Source organism: Malus domestica, chromosome 15 (genome assembly GCF_042453785.1).
Source record: "Malus domestica chromosome 15, GDT2T_hap1".
Taxonomy (NCBI): Eukaryota; Viridiplantae; Streptophyta; class Magnoliopsida; order Rosales; family Rosaceae; genus Malus; species Malus domestica.
In genome coordinates, this window is record NC_091675.1 from 5227829 (window position 1) to 5243592 (window position 15764).

Below are 15764 nucleotides of genomic sequence, written 5' to 3' on the forward strand. Positions count from 1 at the left end.
GCAGTTCATCCTTACCATTGTCCACCATGGTTTGGATTTCCTCCTTGTCGACAACATCCTCATCAAGTCGAGTATCGAACTCGAGTATGGTTCGTTCCACCTTCTCGAGTCGCTCTTCCATGGTCTCCATCGATGCTTGCAAGTCCTTTAACTTTGGCTTGCTCTTGGCAACATCTTGGACCTCGGCAGTACGCTCCCTTAGGTCGGAGACTCCAGACACCATCTCTCCACTTGCCATATCCTACTTTCCTTCAAGTGATTCACGAGCTTGGCTCTGATACCAGCTGTCACGGGATGACTCTTTAAGCCTTCCGCCCGTGCGGCACTTAGACTTGAATACCTCGATGAACAAGCTAAGTAAGCCTTCGAAGCCTCGCTTCCCCAGATCGAATCACGAAGAAAGCTAAGATAGCTTGGAGAATGCTAAGATCACTTAGAAGATGGGAGAAAGGAAGTTTTGTATTGAAAGTTAAGAGAGCTTTACAATTCTTGGATTCTTGGATGGTTTGGCCAAATGGCCTTACCTCCTATTTATAGGCCTAAGTCACCTCCTCAATGGAGGGTTCTAGAATCCCCTACTTACATCCAAAAATATCTAGCATAGTTCTAGATACAACTTGCCTAATCTAGATTATTCTAGGTGAGGCTTAAATATGTACACTTGTGTGGAATGTTCCGGAATGCCCTAGATTATCTTGAATGCTCCGCCACGTTCTTGATTTCTCCGGGACGTTCCAGAAGCTTCCATGAAGACATGGCTTCATGATGTCTTGGGCATTTTCTTTGTTTTTAACATATGGCCCGTGACACTTGGACGTGGTGAAATTCTTCTCGAGGAAATTTGGGCCATATTCTTGGGTTTACGCTTTGCTTGGAACAAAGATATTGTTCGTTTTTTGTTAGAATATGATACTTCTCTTGTTGTAAATATGATTCTGCAAGGTTTGAGTGAGAACCATTCTCTTGGTGAATTGGTGCAGGCTTGCCGTGAGCTGTTAGACAGAGATTGAGGTTGTGAACTTCGTCATGTTTATGGAGATGAATATTGTGGCTGATGAATTGGCTAACTTTAGTTTGTCATATTCTCTTGGTCCAGTTTATTTCAATCAAGCTCCTGCCTCTCGTCGTCATTTCTTGGTGTCGGACGCTATTGAAATCTCTAGACCTCGTGATGTTATGCATTAGTTTTTCTTTATTGGGCATTTAGCCCCGTTTGTTTACCAAAAATAAATAAATAAATAGTGTAATGCATATGATAAGATTAGTGCGATCATCTTCTATCCAATCCCACATCCATCTGCGAGTGCTAAACATGGGATCGGGTAATCCAATCCTACTACTTATCCTACCCACCAAATGAGGTTCGACTCCAACTGGATTTTGACAAAATAAAACACTGTTAAAGTCGATTGAGGTCTAAAGCTGATTAAACATGCATATTGCAGTTGCAGATGAGGGGCCACTGGAAGGACAAAGTTTGGTGCAATTTATGTGATGAAAGTGGATACCAGTCAGGATTTGAGGACCACTTCAAGAAAATGGACAAAACCATTAAGGTAAAGTGAGCTGCTAAAGACTGTTTGCTCAGCTTTGAGTACAAAACAAAGGATTGCAGTTGTACACCTTCCTAATTTGCCTACACCTGGTTGGGTTTTGTATTACTAATGCTTTGATTCATGATGGGACTAATGCTTTGATTCATGATGGGAATTTGATTACGATTTTTGGGAAAATTTTGAAATGGTTGTTGCATAATCCGACTATAGAATGGATGCTCGTTCCTTATCGAAGAATGGACTTCTGAATCTCTGATGTTGTCATTAACAATCAGTTAATATCATTACTGTGACAAAATGTACTGATGTGTTATCGATATATTATTAACAATATCCGGAAATATTTGTTCTTTAATCATGCACAAAAACAATGGCGGAACAATAAACAAGGCTACCATGAGTTAAAGCCTGCGAATCAATATTTTTTGTTGGTTATGTTGAATATTGATTAATCAAATTAATCTTTGTAGCCCGTCCAAATTAAACCAAGTTACACACAACTCACATATAATAAGTGTTGTATGAGATTATACAGAGAACTATTGATTCACAGGGCAAGTTAGTAGGGGAGATTCTTAGGTTTTAGCCATCTCTAACTATATATCTTGTGTTTATCTCTTTAACGTAACTTACTAGATAACAACCGACTACAAGTCACATTGCTTTACTCCCAACCGGTTACAGTGGTAGATTTCTTGATAAGTAGGGTACTCTTCTTTATCTCCTCCTTTCTGAGTTGTAAATATCCAGGTCCCACGATGAAACAAACTCCAGAGGTCCACTGCAGAGTGGGTTTGGTTGGAGGCTAACTCCAAAATCCCAACACTCCATGTCAGCCAGTGGACATTGGTTGTTTGCTCCCAAATTTCCTCTTTTCCTTTTAATTGTGGTGGAAACAACAGCACACTCAAGCTTAACTTCACTCTAAAGCTCTCTCTCTCTCTCTCTCTCTCTCTCTCTCTCTCTCTCTCTCTCTCTCTCTGTGACAATGGAAACTGGACTTCCCATGTTTAATTGTCTCTTGCAGCACACGCTGAGGAACCTCTGTTCTTGTTCAGATTCTTCTTCCAATCCTTCCAAATGGGTTTATGCTGTCTTCTGGAGAATCTTGCCTCGGAACTATCCTCCCCCAAAGTAAGAAAATTTTACTACAAAAACAGAATATACGTGAAAAGCACTTTTACGAAAAGCTACTTTCATGGAACAAGTCACAGTGCTTTGGTTTTTGCAGGTGGGATTATGGAGGGAGTGCTCTTAATCGATCCAAAGGAAACAAACGGAACTGGTAAAGTGATTAACAAAGAACTGTGACAAAACAAAACCCGTGTTTATAATTCTTATGATTTTTGAGTTTTTAAGTGAATTTTCGGTTGCAGGATTCTTGTTTGGGAAGATGGGTTCTGTGATTTCTATGAATGTGAGCAAGCAGGAAGTGGGTACATCAAGGGGAGGTTTGGAGCTGATGTCTTCTTCAAAATGTCACATGAAGTCTATAATTTTGGAGAAGGGTGAGTATTTACATTCTAAAACAGAAGCGTGTTAGGTCAGTTGGTCATAGTAGTGTGCCTATCTTAGTTCATTTGAGTTTGGATTTGTATTGGCTGCAGATTAGTGGGGAAAGTAGCAGCAGAAAATAGCCACAAATGGGTGTTCAGAGATGCACCAAATGAAGGTGATCCTACCTTCATTTCCTCTTGGAATGCATCCACTGAACCTGTAAGCCAATTCACTTGCTTTTTACAGAAGTAACTGCAAAAGCATAAAGTTTTCATTTCAATTCATCCTAATTTTCCCTTTATCCACTTTTACATGCAGCAACCAAGGGCGTGGGAATTTCAATTCCAATCAGGCATACAGGTTTTGTACTTTCAAAATCTCACTGAATTAGAACTTTAAGTAACACGATTCAACGGTTCGTTATATTGAAATTTTGCAGACTATTGCAATCATTTCTGTTAGAGAAGGCATAATTCAACTTGGCTCCTTCGACAAGGTTTGTGTTCGTCTCCCTTTGTTTTCCCTTCCAATCTCATCAACATCAACTGTAGCGATTCCTGGGCTCAATTTTTAGCCATCTACACTACAAATGAAATATTTCACAATTTTATCTGCACTGGCGTAAGGAGCGACTCAATGAGTACAGGCGGCCGAAAGAGGTGGGTTAAAATCAATAGCCTTGGGTAAAGCATCAATTGATTGACTAATTGGGATTTTTCAGATATTGGAAGATCTTAATCTTGTGATCAGCATACAGAGGAAACTCAGCTACCTCCAGAGCATACCAGGAGTTTTTGCCATGCAAAGACCTTACCTACCAATCCAACATCCCTACATCCTCAAACCAAATCCTCAGATGATTGCAAACCATGATCAAACAGCTTTATCAGTCTACGAAAAGCGCCAACTGACCGGCGTGAAAAGATTGTTCAACGAAGTCCCTGATCATTCCCAAACCAAGTCCATAAACTTGGGCTGGAACACCCCACAAAATGGACTTCCAGGATCACCACCTTGGCCAATTCTTCCTCTTCTGCCCTCCATTTCTTGCAGCCTTGGAGCTCTACTGTCGAAGCTACCTTCGGTTAATATCCCATCCTATAATTCTGGTGAAGCTCCTGACAGAGACATGCTTATGAACACCATGAGCAACAGTGGCAACAATTGTGCAGACCAGATGCTGAAGATTAGTGGTGGCATTACGAAAATAGAGTCATCCTGTCACTCGTATGCAGCTAATGAAGAAAAGCACAGTTCCATGAACCCTAATTTGGGTTTAGAAAATGAGGGTTAGACTTAAATTGCTCTCGCTGAATCTTAATTAATTACAAAGTTGCAGCCCAGTTTTCTTCCAAACGCAGATGCAAGCAGGCAATACATTGCTTTGGCCAACTGGTTTATCCCACATCTACAACTCAATCTTTTTAATTATGCTCGCTTGGGCTTTTGTCATATAGCAATATATATGTAATTATTCTTTCATGCAATAATGACGTCTCCATGGTCCCCAAAACTCAACTGAAGATGAAAACTGACCAGAGATTGTCGTAGGGTTGGATCAAAGATGTTGCATGAGACATATGGTATCCTCCTCCCGACAAAATGATGGTCTACAATCCCCAATCATTCAATTTTTCTTCATCTTATTGGTCGAGTTGGATCTGTACTTGAAACCTCTTCCGACATTAAAAATTGAATATCACGAAACTTGAAACCTCTTCCAACATTAAAAATTGAATATCACGAAACTAAGAATTAGTTGGTATGTTATTAAGTGAATACGATTTTAAGAAAGCAAGTAAAAATATTACTAATGCAGCTGTGTTTAAGCCGTTCGAAATATATTCTAAACAAGTGGTCTGGCCACCTGGGTGTCATATTTATTTAGTACGACATGCTGGACATGTGGATGTGCAACTTGTCGTTTGGAAATCCCAATACAAGTGATAACTGATAAAAGGTTGGACCATTTTAGTTGGCAAATTTTAATACCAATCCAATTTGTATTACTTAACTTTAAGACGAAATGTCACTCAATATTACAGTCTAATAGTATTCCTCTTTACTTTACTTGTAAGTGAGAGGTCTTAGGTTCGATTCTCACCAAAGTCGAATTTGAACCACATTATTGCTAGCCCATTATGAGGCTAAGCCCACAATTACCCCTTAGCGTAAATAATATGTTTGTTAAAATAAAAAACTTAGAAGTGAAAAAACCTTTTGGTGAAAAAAATAAAAAACAGGGCTCATATCCAGTGTTTAAAATATCCACAAAACTGGATGAGGCACAACTTGTTTCAAAGAAGGTGCATGTATGTTCGCGAGGCTTGGCTTCTTTCTTAAAGCGCCTCAAGAAAGGCCTTTAGTCTCATGTTTCAAAGGTGTACCCACATAAAGATTTGTAAGAAAGTGGACGTCGTTGACAGCCAAGTATTTTCTGGTCTCCTCTACTTCGCTTTTGCTCAGTGTTTAAAATATCCACAAAACTATCGATATTTCAATCGAAATATCCGAAAAATCAAGGATCGATATAAGGCGGTGAAAATGCAAGCTTCACCCATATCGGTGAAATATAGGAAAATCAATGAATATCGATGATATTTATCAATTCACTACATAAAATTTACTGCAAAAACGTTGCAAATTTTGAACTTTTGAAATTTTTTTGAGAAATTTTCTCTAATTTCGACTAAATCTGATTGAGTTGATATATCCACCCTATTGCAAATTTCATAGTTTCAGTCAAAGGAAACTGATATTCATATATTTCCATAAATTTGCATATCAATATTTTACCTATTTTAAACACTGTCTATATCTAGTGAAGACTGAGATTAATTCATAGAATTTAATAGTCCATATATATCTAAATTATTTAAGAAATTTTAATATATCTAAATTATTTGTAACTTTGTTTCAAAAAAATTTATATAGATTATGGAGACATTTTACCACGTGACAATGTTCCGAATACAAAAAACAAATTTCTCCAGTAGTGAGAAGTCAGTGTTGGGGTACAGTTATTTTGATGAGCATGCATGCTAGGAACCTTGTTTAAATAGAAATTTTATACATGCAAGTAACACATCATATTTCATCTCGAGTCATTTCCAACTAAAAGAGAAAAATCATAAGGCATCAGGAGCAACCAATGTACAATTGTAACATGAAATTTTCCACAGCATTGCCAACATATCAAAAAGATACAATCGTGTTCTACACTAAACTTCACGTTAATGTCGTTCACATGTCAAAACGCGGCAAAAAGAACGCAATTATAATCTAATCATATCTCCATCGCACAAATTATCAGCACACAGAGGCCTTTCTTTGTTAATCTGCATCACAAAACTGATCAACCGTCCAAGGGCTTCGTAAAGATGCTGGAGGTGCTCCTGCATCCTGGTCATTTCTGCGTGCTTGCGAGAGCAAGAGAATTCTGCGGTCCACCAGTCAAATATGATCCTTCAGCACCAATTCTGCAACACCTTTCAGTGATGCAGCTGCCTTGAGCAGATCAGATTCCGTATGGCCTGAGGAGACGAACAATCTAATTCCTAATGGAAGACGACTTTTATCAAGTGTTGACTTTTTGGAGGCGACCACAAAGATGGAATGCTCCTTCAACAACTGCAAAACCGCAACCATTACAATTAAGAAAGTAGAGAGGCAGAAAAGGATTCAGAAAAGTGTAATTAAGGTAACCATTTACTTACACGGTTGGCAATATCTTGAAGGAGTTTGAGTTGCAGTTCACTCTTCACAGAATCTGCTTTCTCTAGTCTGAGGAAGACAATCGGGGATTCTGGACTGCTAGCGAATGAGAGGCCCTGTATACCTGACAATCCTGCACACCACATCACATCACATCACATTTCATTTCTCAATCAAGAGCATCATAATGCAAGGCAGGCAGTAAGTGATCTCACAAAGCAAAGGGATGCCAAGGAAATTGATCGAGTGATGAGTAAACCATGGCGCTGACAACTGTCCAGATACAGAATAAAGAGCAGCAAACTACATGCATGTGAATAGGAGATCAAGAACATACCTTTCCATAATATGGCAATATTTTTCTTCAGCTTTGTTATCAGACCAGGGTTTTCCTCGAGGATATCAATGGCAGTAATGGCAGCACTTGCAAGATATGGGGGCAAAGAAGCAGAAAAGACGTACCCAGAGCTACTCAATCGCTGCCAAATACCATATCCCAAAATTTTATCATTTAGAAACTTCTGATTTTTTTTGTTTAATATATGCATGTACATACAAGTGATTGAGAGCACATAATTAAGCATTCATTACAAGAGAAAGATAAGAAAGTCATTTTCTTGTTAAAAATTTCATCTATTAACAGAGACATCATATAAATGGTTAATAGTATGTATTCAGTAAACATACTTGGTGATCGGTGACTCTAGCACTTCCAGTGCAGAATCCTCCTTCTGTGGCTAATGCGTGTCCCATTGCAGCAGTAATAATATCTATTTTTTCAACCTGCAAAATCACACCACCAGAAATCACAAACAGGTAACGGATCAATAGTTATGAGAGATACAAAAAAAGAAGGGTTTCTAAAAATACCGGAATCCCGCAGTATTCAGTTAGACCTCTTCCAGATTTTCCAAGCACGCCAAATGAGTTACTCTCATCCAATAACACACGAAACTTATATTTCTCCTTCAATTCAACTATCTTGTCTAAGGGGGCTATTTGGCCAGAATTCTGCAAATTTTATTAAAAGGAGAAAAAATTCAAATAAAATCAACCTACATCTAATTGCATTCAGCTATTGAAGTTCTCAGCAAAACTGAAGATAATTTGTCAGCATGCAAGTGACAGTGTTGAATGCTGAAAAGACAGTTTGCTTTTCTATTTGCCAGTGGTTCACGTAGAGATGGAAGCTTTCCTCAAAATGTAACATGATGCCAAGACTTTAAGAAAAACCCTAAAAAAATTGCGTGAGCTGAAGTATAAGCAACCTATTTCATGAAAGTGGATGATGCTGGATTGAATCATAAAACAGCTCACAACATATAAAAAATGAATTAAATAAAATTTGATATAAGTAATAGACTGGGATACCTGGTATACAGCTTCAACTACAATGTAGCGCCGCAATTTCTTAACTCGCCCACTTTTCTTATTTGAAGTGAGTTCCTCCAGAATTTTCCTTAAATCTTCCATGTCGTTGTGCTTGAAATACTTGATTGTGCTTCTAGAAAGATGAAGACCATTTTGTATTCCCCAATGGACACCCTCATCTCTAGAAAAAGGAAAAAGAAACCGCCTTACATGTATATTCATATACAAACAGAATTTTTCATGAAATCATTTTAGCAGCATGAGGTCCATCGACACTAAGGAAGGTACAAGATCATACAATAGAAACCCAGTGGGAATAAAATTTCACTAAAAGTTATTCCATGTCATGCAAATACATCAAAGAAAAGAAGTTTACATCAGCAAAAAGGAACAAAAGTAATGAAATAAAGGGAAAAGTAAAATCATAACTTTCATGTTTACCACTTCAGTAATTTCAGAAGTCCCTTCATCGTCATTTTGAATCACAATCAATAATAACTATCAAACGAACCAAGCATTTTCTTAACATATAAAACATTTGAAACAAACCAAGTTCTACACATGAAGAAAAAACTACAGTAATTACAATGATCAAGATTATGCATACTCACACAACAATAATATCTCCTTTCTTGGCAAATGCTGGAATTGCACTGAACATGGTCGACAGTCCATAAGAATACAGAATTGAGTCGGGAGTTCCCAAAAAGTTTGCAATTCTCGCCTCACAGTCAAGGTGGACATCTGATGCAAAATAAAATGAAATAAATAAAAAAAATCAATTAATGTACGAAACAGAAAAATCAACTTTATCTCAAGTAGTCGAAGAATACCAATTGTTCCATAAAACCCACGAGGACCACATGAGCCAACACCATATTTTTCCAATGCAGAGTTACATGACTCCTGAGATCAGACACTGCTATAAATGTTCTATTTAAGAAAATATACATAAAGGAAAAAAGTATTCAGTAATACTACGTAAAGCACTGTCTTACAAGTAACTTCTCATGTCCTATCAATCCCAGATAATTTGCTGAAGCAAAGTTCACGACTTCTTTACCATTAATTATTGTATGTGGCCCTGCAGCACTGCATAAATTCTACTCATTAGTGGAATCCCTTAGAACAATGAAGGGACTGGTAAGTTTTCACCCAAAACCTTAATACAAAAAGAATAAAAAATCTGCTAAAATGATTTTTCCTACACAAAATCTTCCACAATGAGGGGAAAATGACAACACATAAGTGGGACCATTATAGAACTCCAGGTTAAACATGCAGAAGATAGCCAGAACCATTTTGTACGGGGAAAACATGCACCAATAAAAAGGAACTCGTCTAGCTTTCTCTTCAAGAAAATTGGAGAACTGAACATACAAATCAAAGAATATGTTTTGACCAGAAAAACATGGGATTAGTTTATGAACAGATTGAAATAATCTCACTAACCTTTCCAACACGGGGGGTTCATACAGCATCTCATCAGTGATAGAAGGAATAAGAGGGTCAGGAACCCATTCCTCACATAGCTCGTCCTTTTCCTACATATATCAGATAGACCAGCAAAGTCCAATTGAGAAACAAGGACACGCCTGAGATACCAACCACAACTCAAGCATATCATACTAAATTCCATTCAATGAGTCAAAAGGTTGACCCGCCAAATCTGTAAATCACATATTTATCATATAAACTCCACTAAGGAGTCCAATCTAGTCATATCAAATTACCCTCACTAGGTTAAGGTAAGAAACTGTGACAGTTTGTTTGGAAAAAAAAATGGATAATAAAAAAGTGGCATGCAAGCAAAATGGACGTTTAGTTGTTAGGCTCTACTTACCACGAAATAGTAACAAGATAGGACTTTACTGTTAAAGTGTTATATTTAAGGCTATATAACAGAGAAGATTGCATAAGAAAACACAGGTTTTGGGTTTAAGCCTCAAAGGTCTCGTAAATGATATACAACGAAAAGGAGTCAACGACTAGATAAGCCTAATCAATAAAGATGGACATCTTATCTCAAGGAATCATAAACAATAGTATCATCTATCAGATAGAGTCCTATTCAAGGAGACAAAGGGTTGCAATCTGCACCACGAACCTGCTCTGTTAAAGGCCGCCTAGGCGGTCTGTAACTGTTCTGGGAAAATAGATAAACAATGACTAAGAAAAGCAATACTTCTACAAATAAATGTCCTGCAATAAAAAGGCCAATGAAACAAAACTTTGTTAAACATAAACATTAGTTTTCGATAGCAAGCAATAAAGGAAGACAAACAATAGAGGCAGTTATTAGAATCCAGTAAGCTACCGCCAATAGGAAATCCAAAAATAACAGCTCGAGAAGAGGGAGCATCTAAAGTAGCCGTCACCCAATCTACAGTAGCATTCACTATGTCCATAACACTTGATGACATTTTACTCGATATCCCGATTCAATTCGCAAACAGGCCTCAAAAATCACTTGTCTAGAAACTCATGTACTTCCATCATAGAGACCCAGTTCCCTGCATGTAAATACCGATTATTCACGAATTACTCATCCAGTAACAAAAATTTACAGTGTTATAAACTAAAACCCTTCAAGTGTTACAATTTTTACGAGCTAAAAGCCTAAAACTAGCATTAGTAGATTCGAAACTCCGGAAATAAATCAACTTTACATATGAATATTTATTTTTTCTTAATCGTTGTCCAAGGAATCGCCAGAATTCACGGTGCTCAATGAGATCCAACAGCAAACAAAACCCTGGAGTCGCCTCCTAAAATAAATTAACCAAAAATTCGGGGCCTTTTCGGTTCGCAATTCAAAACAATTCTCAAAATCTGAGCTGTATTCTGATTAATCTAAATTATAATTCGCGTGATCTATACATACATGTATATATACACACACAGACATGTCAATGGACGGAGACAGCGAGGAGATGAGTGAAGAGTAGTACCTGATGATGATTGAGAGCGGGTGAGACGGCGGAGGTGGTGACGGTTGGGGCGACGGAGCAACGGAAGAGGAGGATTCAGATGTGGTTCTTCTTCCTCTCCCTCGCTTCTCTCTCAGATTCAGATGAAAAAGAGTGGGACGGAGTCAACCGATTTGATTATTCGTCCGCCAGACGATTTTTCCTTTTCTTTTTCTTGTGTTTTTTATTTTTTTCTTCGCTGGCGCGTACGAGTAAAAAAAAATAAAATAAAAATTAGTGATATTTATTAGAAACATAGAAATTCATAGGTTACCGACGCCATAATACCATGATTTAAATTTTTTATTTATAATTTATGGCAGTAAATTTGTATTAGTAACGTAGAATCATGACAATAAATGAGTGTAAATGGGGTAGTAATTTTGTATGGGAGCTGGATGTGTGATTGGAAGTGAGAGTGCACCTTCCTATCATAACTCGTGAATTGACGTATTTACGCTATTTGTATTTGTGACGCTGATTGGTAATATTATGTGGCGGTTGTGATCACAATTGCAGTAGAAAAATTCTCTGGTATAAATGGATATCGTGGGCTGTTATAGTTGGATTTGCCATTTGGGCCTTGGGCCTCCATTTACAACTTTACTAGTTTCTGCTTTCTCTTTCCATGCCTTGGCCCATGGCACCTTTGAAAACAATTGACTTTGGAAACTTATGGCATCAAGAAGATATGGCAACAAAATGGACCACAATTCCTAATTTCCTAGTGAAGGGAATTTTCTCCCCTCCGTATGGGTTCCCCACCTTGCATGCCGAACTCATCACATTCGCTGTTTTCAAGCTATGAGAATAAATGGCTGAGATTTGATTGTTTTAGGGCATGTGCACTTGATGAGCACAACACATGCGCGCAACGGAGAAACGCTATCTAGTGATATTGGGAAATTGAGAATCGAACTCAATACTTAAATATTCTTAATTTATTAAGCAACAAACCTTTCACAAGATTAAATTTCTATTGCCTTACAAGTTAGAGCAAACTATGTTGAATAATACAAAGATCCCAAATGCTTTTGTGATAAAAATCTTTACGCTTGTCGTAATGTGCAGGTGCTAAATTACTGATTAACACGTACCAGTCGTGCAATTTTTACAAGTCCAAGAAAAAAAAAAGTAATAAAATTGCATGACCAATCATTAAGATTTGAATGTGAATGGAAACCAGTGAGGAGGATTTGGCCATAATCCCAAAAGCCACTTAAAAATAGTTGCATAGTGCTATCCCGTACTAATTAACACCAGAATTCGATATAAAGCAAATGATGAAAAAAATGCAGAGCTCCACATGCTTTGTCTCCTCCTCCACTCCCAAGTCCCAAATGCCTTTAGAGGGCATGAAATTGCAAGTTTAATCCAAGACAAAATATGATGGGAATACAAAGCACAACTTGGATTTGCATATTCACTTTGGGAAGACGGGAGGGCCACACTAATAATTGTTTAATTTGGGAATCATATCAATCTCCCATAAATGAAACCATAATTGTACTTAATCTCACTGTTTAGTGACTAACAACTCACTGATTAGACTGCGTAAGGTAGTCCCAAATCTGTTTAATTATTTGGGGTCAATGGTTTTGTAAATTAAAAGAGAGGAGGATTGTTTGTGACCTCTGAGGATCAAAAAATTAGGGAGATTGGGATGAAAAAAAGGAGGATTGGGAATAACAGGGTGGGATGTTAAAGGTGGTGGAAGCATGTGATGCAAAAGCTCCCACATCCACATGGTAGAAAAGCACAAGGAAAAAGGTTAGGGGTGAGAAGGATGGGAATATAATAAAGAAACACACACTGCAAAATTAGGCTGCTGCAACCTATGCTATACAACAACAACGAAGTTTTATCTCACTTAGTAGGGTGAGCTGTATGAATCATAGAACGACATTGCAATTAGTTTTACGCCAAGTCTTCCGTTAACCCCAAGTATTTCATGTCTTTTCTTAGAGTCTCTTTTAAAGTCTTCCTAGGTCTTCCTCAAATATTTAAAAAATGTGTTTAGTTTCTCCAACCGTGTGACTGGCCAATTTTTCATTTCATTATTTTCTCTCATATCTATAGGGAGGTGGATTTTGTTGCTGATGCTCTTGCAACTGTTGGTCATAATGCTTTTAGTGCTTTTTGTTGGTCGAAATCTCTTCCGGAGGGAAGCTTAGTTAGCTTGGCGTTGAAATTGCTAGTGTTGGAAACTTAAGAGTACATTCGTTTTGATGGGGATGCCATGTTAGGTGCCTTGTTTAAATGTAAGTAACACATCATGTTTCATCTACAGAGTCATTCCCAAATCGGCAGGTGAGTTCAATACGAACGTGTTAAGAGTTTTTGTTACCTCAAGTTCCCTGCCTTAGTAATCAAAATGTCATTATCCATCAAAAGCAAAGTTGTTTAGACTTCAAATCCGTTATATAGTAAGGTAATTAAGCTGCCTTAATCCATTTTTTTGATGTCGATTAAGATGATTTACTGGTAGGAACATTGAGATTAAGATCACCACAGTTAATCAACAAACTGTATTAGTGGGACCTTGTTCTAGTTGCTTGGTCTGCATCCAAACCCAACGGTCGAATTCAGAAAATTGAATCATTGGGAAGTTAGGTTTGGACAGATACAGGAAACTTCAAACTTGTGTGTTGTGGTGATCATTTTATCAGCTTTTTTTTTCCATGCTTTCCTTCATTCTCACTAAAGCAGAAGTTGTAGAACTGCAGAAACAACTGCTTTTGCTTAACTTGCAGTCTACCACTTCAGAAAAAAGCACCGATGCTGCTGCTGCAAAGTGCTGAATTATATTAATATACTAAGAACTCTATTAGGTGCTTACATATTATTATTATAAAAAAATGAAATAAAAAACAAAAAACAAAACACGCTTCTATAATTCATAAGTATTTTGAGTTTTTCTACCCAGCAAGAAATATTTTTGATTGTATTAAGTTGTTTCTCATAAATCCAGAAATAGTTTAAAAAACAAAGAATGTCTTACCTAGACCTATCGGAATCGTGACAACCCAACCAATAATACGGACTAATAATTTAGCAGAAGTATATGTCCACACTGTGCCAAGGGAGTGTACTTATTTGTGTCCAAACTCCCGTCGTGCAATTCCCACAAAAATGGAAAAAATGACATTATATATCAGCTTTGGCCCACCTAAAAAAGGTTTGGCACGCTGCAGGTATGGTGGTGGTGCCATGGATTTCTGTGTAGGATAATGTAGCTAACCTCCTTTGTCTATACACTATTTATGTTTTGTATGCGTGTGTATCGGATATTTTGATCCCAATTTCCCATATTTGGTCTTTGATTTGATTAATTTAACTCAATAATACAGATATCACAATCTCAGTTTTTTTTTCCAATAAAATTAATTGCGTTTTAGAAAAAGTGAAGTGAAGTTAATTGATCATATAATGATAACTTATGAGTCATCATTCTTAGTATCGATATAAGTTGAGCCTTAAATTCTAATATTGAAAATCATGTCCAAAACCTAACATCAATTATGTATTAACGACAAATCCGCATTTTAAAACATACCGTTGATAAAATCAGCACCTACCATCAAAATCGGAATGCAAACCTTCAATACCTCTCACTTTTGACGCCATTGATGGCCCCTTCTCATCTACTTTGTAAAAGTTCTTTAAAACCATAAAAAATCAACAATGTGCATCATTATTCACTAGACTTTGGGCTGCTGAACCTGTTCGAGCACAGCCGTGCAAATGCTATATGTAGTTAACAATAAAACTAAGGTCGAGAAAAAATCGTATGCAAACCAGTGTGATCTTCATAATATCTCGTTTTTGTATCTCTCATCTCATGAAATATTAAAAAAAGAAAAAAAGAATAGAACATTGAAAATGAAGAAGACTCGAACACCAGTACCTCTCTTCTCGTTTTTGTAACTCTTGTCATATGAATGTTGATAAAGAAGAAGATTCGATTACAGAACCTTGGGTTAAGAAATGTTATGTGTACTATTTTAAAAGTGGGGCTTTCTATGTACTTTTTGACACCTCATATTTTTGACATATATCTTACAATATTTGCAATAAAATTAACGTTAAAATATAAGATGACAGAGAGATGTTTTGATTCAAAGAAATCCGAGTATGAAGAGGACAAGATGAGCTGTTGTTTTCAAGAAGTCACACCGGAACATGATACATTGAAGTGGCAAACTAGAAAAATATGAGTTTTTTCTTCTTCTATTAACTGCCACAAAATCTGTAAAACGTGGGACCATCATCAGCGGAGTCTATGACTGGAGAGAGTGTGGGGCCCAGCAGGGTTATGGACTCTAAAAGGCCATGTGATGTGGGAGATCACCAGCTGGCTGTGTCTAATTTGTGTGGGACTATTCTTTCCGTCCAAAAGGGCAAAAGTGAGAAATCACACCTGGACACACACTCCCTTGCGGGAAGGGTGTGCGACGAGGGACCGTTGCAATTGCGAAAGCAGGAGAAGCGGCATTTTGGGAAAGAGCGGCACAAAAGATTTCAGAGGGGAACTGTGAGAGTAGTGTGGCGCAAAGAAAAATGGAAGTATTTTGCTCACCACCATTTATCATCGTTACGTAAGTTTGAATTTCGAGATTCGTGTACTAAATAGGAACAAATCTTAAAATTTAAACTC

General features: G+C 37.4%; 2 protein-coding genes across 3 annotated transcripts; one reads left to right on the forward strand and one right to left on the reverse strand.

Annotated features, from left to right (window-relative positions):
- Window positions 1-2360: 2360 nt before the first annotated feature.
- Window positions 2361-4566, forward strand: LOC103413011 (uncharacterized). 2 transcript variants are annotated; one of them, XM_070813503.1, is made up of 8 exons: window positions 2361-2486; window positions 2523-2690; window positions 2788-2841; window positions 2933-3064; window positions 3164-3272; window positions 3372-3413; window positions 3493-3549; window positions 3775-4566. In XM_070813503.1, the coding sequence occupies exons 2-8, from the start codon at window positions 2545-2547 to the stop codon at window positions 4345-4347; spliced, it is 1113 nt and encodes a 370-aa protein (XP_070669604.1). In that variant the 5' UTR covers window positions 2361-2486; window positions 2523-2544; the 3' UTR covers window positions 4348-4566. The 2 variants fall into 2 exon arrangements, with proteins under 2 accessions (XP_070669604.1, XP_070669605.1); XM_070813504.1 differs by having other exon boundaries at window positions 3169-3272.
- A 1641-nt stretch (window positions 4567-6207) lies between these two features.
- On the reverse strand, window positions 6208-11382 carry LOC103455938 (long chain base biosynthesis protein 1-like). The gene is made up of 13 exons (XM_008395550.4): window positions 11090-11382; window positions 10456-10651; window positions 10246-10340; window positions 9591-9682; window positions 9137-9230; window positions 8972-9044; window positions 8750-8882; window positions 8139-8319; window positions 7638-7778; window positions 7455-7550; window positions 7105-7246; window positions 6770-6900; window positions 6208-6683 (listed from the first exon to the last, which is right to left on the reverse strand). The coding sequence occupies exons 2-13, from the start codon at window positions 10559-10561 to the stop codon at window positions 6507-6509; spliced, it is 1461 nt and encodes a 486-aa protein (XP_008393772.1). The 5' UTR covers window positions 10562-10651; window positions 11090-11382; the 3' UTR covers window positions 6208-6506.
- Between the last annotated feature and the right edge of the window lie 4382 nt (window positions 11383-15764).

Bases quoted from the DNA above. Each gene is read 5' to 3' on its own strand.
- LOC103413011 (XM_070813503.1), top strand. From the start codon at position 2,545: ATGGAAACTGGACTTCCCATGTTTAATTGTCTCTTGCAGCACACGCTG. The intron at 2,842-2,932 runs GTAAAGTGATTA...TTTCGGTTGCAG, and splicing joins AAAGGAAACAAACGGAACTG to GATTCTTGTTTGGGAAGATG. The intron at 3,550-3,774 runs GTTTGTGTTCGT...GGGATTTTTCAG, and splicing joins AACTTGGCTCCTTCGACAAG to ATATTGGAAGATCTTAATCT.
- LOC103455938 (XM_008395550.4), bottom strand. From the start codon at position 10,561: ATGTCATCAAGTGTTATGGACATAGTGAATGCTACTGTAGATTGGGTG. The intron at 9,045-9,136 runs GTAAGACAGTGC...GTCTGATCTCAG, and splicing joins TAGGACATGAGAAGTTACTT to GAGTCATGTAACTCTGCATT. The intron at 7,247-7,454 runs GTATGTTTACTG...GGTATTTGGCAG, and splicing joins CTAGAGTCACCGATCACCAA to CGATTGAGTAGCTCTGGGTA.